Below are 12,044 nucleotides of genomic sequence, written 5' to 3' on the forward strand. Positions count from 1 at the left end.
TTATTCTAGTGTTTAATCACTTTGATAGGAAGTTTTTCCTAATTTCCAACCTAAACCATCCTTGCTGCAATTTATGCCCATTGCTTCTTGTCCTATCCTCAGAGGCCAAGGAGAACAATTTTTCTCCTTCCTCCTTATAACACTGTTTTAGATACTTGAAAACCGTTATCATGTCCCCTCTCAGTATTCTCTCTTCTAAATTAAAACCAACCCAGTTCTTTCAGTCTTCCCTCATAGGTCATGTTTTCTAGACCTTTAATCATTTTTGTTGCTCTTCTTTGGACCTCTTTCAATTTCTCCCTATCTTTTTTTGATGTGTTGTCCAGAACTGGACATAATACTCCAATTTGGGCCTAATCAGCACAGAGTAGAACGGAAGAATGATTTCTCAGTTCTTGCTCACAACACTCCTGTTAATGAATCGAAGAATCATGTTTCCTTTTTATTTTGCAACAGCGTCACACTGTTGACTCACATTTAGCTTGTGGTCCACTGTGACCCCTAAATCCCTTTCAGCAGTACTCCTTCCTAAACAGTCACTTTCCATTCTGTATGTGTAAAAATGATTGTTTCTTCCTAAGTGGAGTAGTTTGTGTTGAATCTCTGATCTTTGAAACACTGATAATTTGTATTGTATTTCTGGATATGAAAGCACTGATAATTTTAGATCCAGTTGTGTTTTGGGGCCATGTCTTGAGAGAGAAATAGTATTTAATTCTTTGGTTTTTCATCACTCTGTAAAATTGTATATAGAAATCAGTTTGTCCTATATTTTCATTAGCTGCTAAAGTATCTTTATCTTGGATATCTTGCTACATAAATAACACTGCTGTGTCTCTCCACAAATATAGTGTTCCAAGCCAAGTTGTCTTCAGTATGCTAGTCCCTAGCTTTCTTGTTTCTTGTACTGGGAATTTGTGTATTTGTTCAAACTAGGGATGTGAAGGTTTAACCAGTAAGACTCGCCCTTAATGAGTGAGGCTTACTGGTTAAGGTTAACTGGTGGGGCTGGAGCAGCTCCCTGCCTACTGCAGACGAGCTGCTTCAGTGCCACTCCTGCCTGTGGTGGGTCCGGATGCCCCACTAGCCAGTTAACCAACTAGAAGTGGGTGAAACAATAAGTTTAAAATAGTTTTGACTAGGGATGTAAACTTCCTTTTTCCTTTTAAGAAGTTATTTCCATGTTCCCTTCATTCATGCATTGCTTTTTCTAAGGCTCTGCAGTTTTTGTACAATTGAAATACTGTAGTGGCTGAAACCATGTGAATGTTTGTATGAAAGTTCATGTTCCATGATACATTAGCATCCATTCCTTTGGCCACTCCCAATTGTTCTGAAGAAAGAAATATGATCATGTCATGCCATTTGAATGCATCATCTGGTCAGGACAAACCTGGGACAGGAAGTACAGTAGACCCATAGAGTTAGGAACTGACCAGTCAACCACACACCTCATTTAGAAACTAGAAGTACCTAATCAAGCAGCAGCAGAGACCAGTTCTCTTCTCCTCCCCCCCCCCCCCCAAAAAGCGAGTACAGGCAGTCCCCGGGTTACATGGATCCGACTTACATCGGATCCCTACTTACAAACGGGGTGAGGCAACCCCGCAGTAGCTGCTTCCTCCCAGCAGACCAGGGAGACGCGAAGCTAGCGCCCCCCCCAGCAGACCAGGGAGACGCGGAGCGGCTTTTCTCAGCAGACACCTCAGCTTGAGAATAAAGGACTGAGGGAAGTGAGGTGTGGGAGAATAAAACTGAGCTCTGGAGAAATGTTTGGCTATAGTTTCCCCTACAATATGTACCAGTTCTGACTTACATACAAATTCAACTTAAGAACAAACCTACAGTCCCTATCTTGTACGTAACCCGGGGACTGCCTGTACAGTACTGTGTTAAATGTAAAATACAGTAGGGCAGGGGGAAGGGAAAGTAGCACTTTTGTTCTACACAGTACAGTGGGGCGGGGAGCAGGGAAAGTAGCACTTTTGTTCTACACAGTAAAGTGTCAAAGCTTTAATTAATGTTCATTTGTGAACTTTTGTAGGACAACTGGAACTTTTTTGTTTTTGTGTTTTTGTTCAGAGTTATGAATAATCTCTATTCCCAACATGCTCCTAACTTTGAGGTTCTACAGGGCTTTAAAAGTACGAGCAATGCATCCATTTAATTTTATTCAGCTTTGCTGGCAATTGTGCTAAATAATGTATCTAGTGAACATTTACCATACTTGAAAAAAGTGCAATAGATACAATTATAAAAAATGTACAGGTTAACTTCTCACATAATCTGTGTCTGTTTGTGGGAAATGCCTCAAGTATCAGTGCCGCTGTCAAAATTTAGGCATACATCTACTGTTTTTTATCATTTGCATCCTTAAGTAGTGTAGGAGTAAGGAGACTTTCACAATATATTTTCTGTTTTGCAATTTAAATAAGCCAGATTTGCGTTTATTCATTAAGTAGCTGACCCGAGACAATGGAAAAAATGGCCTTCCAGCAGTAACTACCCAGAGGACTAACGGTAAGGTCAGCTGGCAAGTTATGCTGCTTGCATGGTAGGGAAGAGTGCTCTAGTGGTGGTCTTTCTCCCACATGTGCATACAATGGTGATTTAACTGTCTTATTTTGAAATTGGACATCTTAATGCAATTATTTTTTCATGAATAACCAGAAGATCAAAAGATATGCTTGGCTATTTTGCTGTCTTTGGTACATTGCATGTTTTGAACAATTTCATTTTGTTTTTGACTAGAGGATCTACAGGAATATCTAGCCTCAGGACATCTTATTCTCAGGATGGAGCTTCTTCTCTTGCTGCTTTAAGAGAGGTTCAAAAACTTGCAATAACAGGATTGAATTTGATTGCTCTGGATGAAGGCTCATCTGAGGGAGACCTGGCAGAAAGTGAGCAAGGATTATTCCTTCTTAAACGCTTTAAGATCCCAGGCGCAGTGCATCTTCTGCCACTAGTGGAATATCATATCAGTGCATACTGTCAAGCTCTACAGTTGTGGGCAAAGTCAAGAAATAGTCCTTCTGAAGACCAATCAGTTAGTTCCTCTAGAACTAATTCAAGTATAATATCCGCTACAGAGGATTTTAGATCTACTCTGGAAGAGACTACAATTACATCTCTAGGTGTTCTTTATTACTTGGTATATTACAGCTGGGATGTTGTTTATACATTACTATCTTCAGAAATGAAAAGAGTGTCTAAGATGGAAAAGAATACGATGTGCAATAATCAGTCTGACGATAAAAAAGAAAATTCAAGACCACAAGACTTAACTGTAGAAACTCAAGATGCTGCTAATAATGACCAATCCCAGCCTTCTTTGTTCAAAAAGTTGATTCAGCTATTAGCTTTGTCTTCATCAGCAACAGGTTCCCAGAAAGTCGGTATCATGAATCAAAGCCTGAAGGTTTTGGTGAAACTAGCTGAGAATTCAACAGCTGAGTTACTAATAAGGTAAGACAAGCTTGAGAATTTTACAATTTTTTCCATCCCTTTTAGTTTGCATTCCCAAACAATTCCTATTTTCCTCTTCAAAATTGTGATGCACATGGATGACAGCAATATTTATGTGCATGAGGTGATCACAGACTTCTCTCTATTGTTACTTCTAATAGCAACTGTGGATGACACCAGTGCCTTTTCTACTAATGAACAAACAGGAATCCTGTGGCACCTTAGAGTCTAACAGATAAATCTGTTAGTTTCTAAGGTGCCACAGGACTCCTTGTTTTTGCAGATAGACTGACACAGCTACCCCTCTGAGACTCTTTTACTCATGAACATTATAGGTGCCCACCAGCAGTAAAACTGAACTAGTTCTGCTATGCTTGCACTTCACAGCTGTGGTTACCCTCAGAGGCAAGTTCTCATTTGCCACTGTCAAGTGAAAATTTTTCAAGCTTTTGTCATAGTCACAATTCCCCTTAAACGTGTTCTGTTACATTATCAGAGTCACTTGGTAAATATGTTCAAAATGTTGACTCTTTGCATTGCTTTGGGAACAAAATCCTAGTTCTTAAATAATGTAGTATACTTCTAAATGAGATTTGGGCCTGGAAGTGATTGTGTGCATAATTGCAGGTTTGTTTTTAGAGGATGAATTAGAGGATCCTTTGAAAATGTGGCTGACTGAGTATATTTACTTTGAGTGGTCTCCTTCTAACAATAGTTTTTCTCCTAAGTTGGAGGAATAGCTGTGTAGTAGACCTATGTTTTGTGTAGCTATAGTCTGTCACGTGCAGCATATATGAACTAGATCATCATGTCTATATCAGTGTTTAAAATCCTAAATAAAATGATTTGCTGCCCAAAATCGTCATTTGACAAATTCCTAACTCTGGTTTCCTTTTAAAAGCTTTTGGCACTTGCTAAGTAGCCATACTCTGCTTCACGTTGTGTGTCCTGAGATACCTTTGTCTGCTGTCCATCTGACCGTGCGACTCTTGGCCATGCTTATTCATCACCAGAAACTAGCTGCTCAATTTTGTTGTCACTCAGGTAGGAGTGAAATTATTAATCATTATACTTCTTAAACATCCTATTTATGAAGATGAGTTGAAAATTGAAGTATTTTTATACATAAGTTTTTTGCTCCAGTTACTAACTCAGAAAAGCTAATTATGCAATATTACCTGAGAACTGGCCAGCTGATGCTAATTTTAAACAATGTGATACAGGTTGAATCTCTCTAGTCCAGCACCCTTGGGACATGACCAGTTCTGAACCAGAGAAATTTTCTGGACCATGGAAAGTTAATATATCTAGCAGCATTGCCAACACTTCCACTGCTTTCTGGGCTGCAAGGGGTAAATTAGAGCTAAATAACAGAACACTGAGAACCAGGACTGGAGGCTGTAACAAACTTTATGGAGCCACGGGAAACTTGGCCACACCCATGAAAAGCAGACCTCTATCTAACTAAAATAATTCTGGACTGCGGATGTTTCTAGACCAGAGAGTTCTGGACTAGAGAGGTTCAACCTGTATTTTAAAAACCACATGGACTTCTCCTCACTACTTTTCAGGTGTATATTCAAGATGTTAGGCTAATATGTAAAAGTGCTATTGAGAAGTAAAAATCAAATTTCCTCTAATTGGCACGTGGCTTTACAGGACAGAGCTGGTCTCTGGAATAAAAATGAAAAACTTGGTTTAGCAGAGCACTAACTATGACTAGTGCTACAAAAATGGAAATCCCAAAAAGCAACAGACGACATAAACCTGACCATGATAGCAGGAATGTTATACTGTAATAGAAATACATCCACCTTTCACTTCCCAAATTCTTAGATAAGGAATGCTTTCCTGGAAGTATCTGAATGGTTCTATTAAATGTGTATGCTCCTACTTGTCTCCACTTTCCATCCTCTAAAGTTTTTGTTCTTTATCTTACTCTTTTTTTTTTCTTCAGTTTATTTGTCCGTTAAAGAATATCAGAATAAGATTTAAAACAAAATGGAATTTTTATACATTTTTTTGTAATCCGTGTAATACAAATAATATGTTTAACTATTCATATTTATATACAATCAAATGCTTCAAGAATTAGGTTAATATTGGGTAGCAAATGGTTAACACATCAAGAGAAGTTTATGTATAGTTTGTTGTGGTTTCTGTGTATATACTTACCAAAAAAACACCAAAAAACAAAAACTGTCTAAACACTTACCCTAGTCATTAGACCCTGTTTATTGGTCCTGATAAATAAACCTCTATGTAACTGACCCCCAGAAACCGTTGAACAATTGTGGTGCTTTTTTTTTTTTTTTTTTTTTTTTTTTTATTTATTTTTTTTTATAATGTATTGTAAAAGGTAACTGGGTTTCTTGGAGATTTGTAGTCCTATATGTATTCCATTCTTTATACACATGTGTGCTCTTTTGGTCTCTGGTCCTATGCCTTAAATTTTCTTGCTCTGTGAATGGGCATAAAAGAATGGAGAGAGCCAACTCCTTACCTCCACAGTGAAGTTGGAACTACTGTCAGTCTCATTGCTTAGCTAAAAGTTCTAGGACTTATTCCAACATTTTAATTTTTCTAAGTATTTATGGTCCCTTCACCATGCTGTCTTTACCCTCACAACACTCACATTAGGTAGGAAAGTGCTATCTCCCATTTTACACACAATGAAATACTGAGAGAATAAGTGATTTGTCCAGGGTTGCCCAGAAATTGAATCCAAATCTCATGAGCATCTCAACCAGTGGACTGTCCATTCTTACTGGATAAAAAGATATTTGTATCAACAAACTTATCACATAATAGAGAACTTAATGAAATAAATATAATTTCAGACACCTGTCTCCTTCTTGCACTGTACATGTATATCACTTCAAGACCAGATAAGTCTGCACCTGAAATGCTTTGGTTTCAGCTGGAACAAGAGGTAAGTGAAGACTCTCTTCATACATGCTGCTTGTTTGTTTCCTGAAAATGGAGGAACTGTTGAGCACTGCCCAAGAGTGATTTGGCTGAAGTTATCTGCCTCTGTATTGAACAACTAAACTTTTTTTTGTTTTCAGGAACAATTATTTGAAATTAAGATGTAATTTTTTAAGGGTTTACTCGGTCGTGTTCTTGTACTATTAGTTTTAGTTTCATCCTCACTGATACATTGTTGAATGTTGATAACTGTTAGCTGTGTGTGTGTTGCCCCAGTTCTGCACAGATAACCAGCATAGTAGACCCTGAGAGAACCCCCAAAGTGACCACAAAATGAGATAAGGGATGGAGGTACCAGGCCAACTTTGTTGCCAAATGAAGCATAGTTTCTAGCTTTCCAGATCATAGAATCCTAGAGCTAGAAGAGACCTCAGGAGGTCATCAAGTCCAGTGCCCTGCCCGAGGTAGGACCAATCCCAACTAAATCAACCCGGACAGGGCTTTGTCAAGCCGAGACTTAAAAACCTCTAGGGCTGGAGATTCCACCACCTCCCTAGGTAACCCATTCCAGTGCTTCACCACCCTCATAGGGAACTAGCTTTTCCTAATATCCAACCTAGACCTCCCCCACTGTAACTTGAGACCATTGCTCCTTGTTCTGCCATCCATCACTACTGTGAACAGCCTCTCTCCATCTTCTTTGGAACCTCCCCTCAGGAAGTTGAAGGCTGCTATCAAATCCCCCCCTCACTCTTCTCTTCTGCAGACTAAACAAACCCAAATCCCTCAGTCTCCCCTCATAGCTCATGCACTCCAGCCCTCTAATCATTTTGGTTGCCCTGCTGGGACCTCTCCAATGCATCCACATCTTTTTTGTAGTGGGGGATGCCCAGAAATGTACACATTATTCTAGATGTGGCCTCCCCAGAGCTGAAAAAAGGGGAATAATCACTTCTCTAGATCTGCTGGCAATGCTCCTCCTATTGCACCCTAATATGCCATTAGCCTTCTTGGCTATAAGGGTACAATATTGATGCATATCCAGCTTCTCATCCACTGTAATCCCCGGGTCCTTTTCTGCAGAACTGCTACTTAGCCATTCAGTCCCCAGCCTGTAACAGTGCTTGGGATTCTTCCGTCCCAAGTGCAGGACTCTACACATGTCCTTATTGAACCTCATCAGATTTCTTTTGGCCCAATCCTCTAATCTGTCCAGGTTACTCTGGATTCTATCCGTGCCCTCCAGCATATCTACCTCTCCCCCTAGCTTAGTGTCACTTGCAAACTTGCCGAGGGTGCAATCCATCCCCTCATCCAGGTCATTAACAAAGATGTTGAAGAAAACCAGTTCAAGAACAGATCCTTGGGGCACTCCGCTAGAAACTGACAGCCAAGCTGACATCGAGCCATTGATCACTATCCATTGGGCCTGACAGTCTAGCCAGCTTTCTATCCGTCTTACAGTCCATTTATCCAATCCATACTCCCTTAATTTGCTGGCAAGAATATTGTGGGAGACGGTATCAAAAGCTTTGCTAAAGTCAAGGTATATCACATCCACTGACTTCCCACAGACCCAGTTATCTCATCATAGAAGCTAATCAGATTGGTCAGGCACGACTTGCCCTTCGCAAATCCACGTTGAGTATTCCTGATCGCTTCCTCTTTTCCAAGTGCTTCAAAATGGATTCCTTGAGGATCCCCCTCCATGATATTTCTGGGGACTGAGGTAAGGCTGACTGGTCTGTAGTTCCCTTGTTTGTCCTTTTTCCCTTTTTTAAAGATGGGCACTACACTTGCCTTTTTCCAGTCATCCGGGATCTCTCCCGATCTCCACGAGTTTTCAAAGATAATGGCCAGAGGTTCTGCAATGACATTTGCCAACTCCCCCAGTACCCTCGGATGCATTAAATCCAGGCCCATGGATTTGTGTATTTAGCTTTTCTAAATATTTCCTAACTTTTCCCCACCAAGGGCTGTCCACCTCCTTCCCATACTGCATTGCCTAGTGCATTTGTCTGGGAGCTGACCTTGTCCGTGAAGACAAGAGGCAAAGAAACAGTTGAGTACTTCAGCTTTTCCCACATCATCTGTCACCCCTCCCCCCCCCCCCCCCCCCCAGTATGTCTAGACTACATGGCTCTGTTAACGGAGCCATGTAAACTAGTTTACCCAGAGTAGGCAAAGAAGCAGGGATTTAAATAATCCCCGCTTCATTAAAATAAACATGGCCGCCGCGCTGTGCTGACGATCAGCTGATCTGGCACAACGTGGTAGTCTAGACGCAGATCAGTCAGCTGGGGAAGCCTTTGCTGACTGATCCCTTATGCCTCGTGAAACTACTTGGCTTTTCCTCAGTGTGTTAATGACAGATTTTTTTCTGTTAAGTTATTGTACTATAGTCACTGTGCTATCTGAGTGCAAATTATTTGAGTACAACCTTATTTTATTATGTGCTTTTATATATAAATCAGTGCCAGACACCGTTCCCCATATAAAAAAGTGGGAGATCTTGTTTTTTCATAATCATAGAGCTGGAAGAGACCTCAGAAGGTCATTAAGTCCATCTCCCTGCTCTAGGCACGACCAGTCCCAACCAAATCAACCCGGCCAGGGCTTTGTCAAGCCGAGACTTAAACACCTCTGGGGTGGAGACTCCTACTTCCCTAGATATCCCATTCCAGTGCTTCACCACCCTCCTCGTGAAATAGTGGGTGGTTTTTTTTGTTTTGTTTTTTTTTAAATATCCAACCTGGACCTCTCCCACTGTAACTTAAGACCATTGCTCCTTGTTCTGCCATCTGTCACTACTGAGAACAGCCTCTCTCCATCCTCTTTGGAAGCTCCCTTCAGGAAGTTGAAGGCTGCTATCAAATCCCCCCTCACTCTTCTCTTCTGCAGACTAAACAGACCCAACTCCCTCAGCCTCTCCTCATAGGTCAGGCGCTCCAGCCCCCTAATCATTTTGGTTGCCCTCCTCTGGACCCTCTCCAATGCGTCCGCATCCTTTTTGTAGTGGGGGGCCCGGAACTGGACACAATATTCCAGATGTGGTCTCACCAAAGCCGAATAAAGGGGAATAATGACATCTCTGGATCTGCTGGCAATGCTCCTCTTAATGCAACCTAATATGCCATTAGTCTTCTTGGTTACAAGGGCACACTGTTGACTCATATCCAACTTCTCATCCACTGTAACCCCCAGGTCCTTTTCTGAAGAACTAGTACTTAGCTGGTTCGTCCCCAGTCTGTAGCAGTGCTTGGGATTCTTCCTTCCCAAGTGCAGGACTCTGCACTTGTCCTTGTTGAACCTCATCAGATTTCTTGTGGCCCAATCCTCCAATTTGTCTTAGTCTCTCTGAACCCTATCTCTGCCCTCATATGAGTACCATTTAAGAATGTTAAATGGCATTTAATCCTCTAATTGAGTAGTTGATGGAATTTCCATACTTGATAAGAGGGGTAACTGTAGAGCTGCATGGGGTTAGCTCCCGGCCCTGGAACCTAACCCCACTGAGACTCTGTCTTTTTTAAATTTATTAATAAATTTTAAAAGGCAAAGTGCAGCAGGGGGGACCAGGCGTGAGCTGGGACACCTGATTCCCGGCTTGCACACAGTCCCAGACGTTGCGCCTCTCCTGGCTGCCTGCAGAGATGGTTCTTCGGGGGGATGAGGGGGGACTGGCTTCTAAGCCAGCTTCTCTTCTCCCCCCCCCCCTCCCCCCGAGCCGGCTCCTACTCTCCCCTCCTCCCCCCCTTGCTGCTTCTCTGTGATAGAGGCAGCAAGGGGGAGGGAAGTGACTAGTCGAATCACTAGTTGACTCTCCCAATATGCTTATCAGATTGTCACTAGTTACTTACATCCCTGGTACTAGTATGGAATAGCTGGCCTCTGATCTGTTACTGCATCACTTGCTGTATTAACACATAGCAAAGGCTTACTGATCTTTGTTCCTTTACCATTGTATATTCATGGAGTTGGTTTGAGAGAAACTGTTAATATTGAGCCCTGTTCTTAAACTTCAGTGTGTCTTTACTATAGTTTTTTATTCTGTCAGTGTAACTTGAACAAGAATGTACAAGGCACCTGAGGTTTGGGTTTTGTCTGCTGTGAACATTCAGTTCATTCTGTTTTATGATCTAGACAGTGCTTGGCCCTCTCATGAGGGCAGGGGACTGGACTTGATGACCTCTCAAGGTCCCTTCCAAGTCTAGTGATTGATCACTACCTACAAGCTTTGTCCCCCTTTCTCTCCAGAGTGTTAGGGAGGTTTTGCTTGCTGGTCACAAGGATGATTAAAATGGTAAGTTTCATTGGAAAAGTGTTAGATTTGTAGAGCTATGTCAGGTAGACTTTTATTCAAAATTATGCAGTCTTTGGAACTATTATTGAAATGCCATTCCCCCTTTATTTGCAGCATGATCATGTTTGCTAAATCTCTAGAATCCCAGTTCTCAGTGTAATACAATCTGCATCTTTTTGTACTAGACTGTTAGATTCCTGACTAAGTGTGTGCGCTGCTCCAGTCCATCTTTGTTACTCCTTGGTACAGATTGCCAGTGCAGCCTTGAGGTATGTAACTAGAACTGCTAAAAAAGACAAATTCCACTTCATATTGTTAGTAACAACATAGTGATTTATGAGCCTTTAATCAATGCTTTCTAAGACAAAGCTTGGATTTCTCTGCTAGACTGAGAAATGACTTACTCTCCAAATTTCAGCAAAAACAAAAAAAGTTAGAAAATCTTCTAATTTTTTTTTCTTCTGCAGATAGTCAAGGCACTTATTATAATGTTGCATAGGCAATGGATGAAGATTAGAAGGTCTGAGAGCAACTTAAGTGCGTATAAAGATCGAATTGTTCAGTTTTTACGGGACACTGTTTTGCTCTTGCATAGTCTGTCTCAGAAAGATAAAATGTTTCATGAGCATTGCCTGGAAGTTCTCCATCAATATGATGAAGCCATGTCTGGTGTCAGAGCCATCCTCAAAAAAACTCCAAATCTGAAGGCCTCTGAAGGTAAGCTCTTACCTGAAACTAAATACTTAAAAATCAAATGCACAATATCCATTCTTACTACTCTACCGTTCTCAAAAGGGTGGGGTTTGTATGGGGTTTGTGTTGCTTGACTTTGGGATAGTGTTTCATAAGAAGATCCAACTCTTTGCCTTCCTGCAGAAGGCTGCCTGCTTCTCTGGCATGTTTGACTGTCCTCTGTGTTTAAGGATAGATACAGTTCGTAATGAATCTGTCCCTCAGCAGGCACAAATAATGAATTTTATGTAAATTTTGAATGTGCATCTTGTAACAGATGCTGACATCTGCTGGCTCCCATGTTAGGCTCTAGAAATCCTCTGAGCTAGTAATTATGCCACCAGATTTAAATAATCTGTTGATGCATCTTAGTGTCTGCTTCATTAATTTCACATTTTTCTCTTCGGGGTTGCTTTCTTGCACCTAGAACGGTAGAGCATGCAGGCTTTCCCAATGCCAATATTGTCTCCTCTCACACTGCTGAACAGTGGTCTGCGCATTCCTCTTCCTTAATACTGTATCCATTCTTACCAAATGAGAAGTGTTCATTTTCACTAACTTTTATGTCCTGGAGATGTTGAAGTTCTGACTCTATTTTCCATGTAACACCACA

The 12,044-nt window shown here is 41.1% G+C and overlaps 1 protein-coding gene across 2 annotated transcripts in view; it reads left to right on the plus strand.

Annotated features, from left to right (window-relative positions):
- The window catches only part of ATRIP (ATR interacting protein), a 37,825-nt gene that overhangs the window by 14,143 nt on the left and 11,638 nt on the right, over nucleotides 1-12,044 (plus strand). The window contains exons 8-12 of one of the 2 annotated variants that reach the window (XM_075939345.1): nucleotides 2,752-3,468; nucleotides 4,370-4,512; nucleotides 6,309-6,400; nucleotides 10,885-10,968; nucleotides 11,167-11,416. In XM_075939345.1, coding sequence (XP_075795460.1) covers nucleotides 2,752-3,468; nucleotides 4,370-4,512; nucleotides 6,309-6,400; nucleotides 10,885-10,968; nucleotides 11,167-11,416 — 1,286 coding nt within the window. Of the gene's footprint in view, nucleotides 1-2,751; nucleotides 3,469-4,369; nucleotides 4,513-6,308; nucleotides 6,401-7,970; nucleotides 10,862-10,884; nucleotides 10,969-11,166; nucleotides 11,417-12,044 lie in introns of those variants that run through there. The other variant, XM_075939346.1, reaches the window with a different exon arrangement.

Source organism: Pelodiscus sinensis, chromosome 11 (genome assembly GCF_049634645.1).
Source record: "Pelodiscus sinensis isolate JC-2024 chromosome 11, ASM4963464v1, whole genome shotgun sequence".
Classification (NCBI taxonomy): Eukaryota; Metazoa; Chordata; order Testudines; family Trionychidae; genus Pelodiscus; species Pelodiscus sinensis.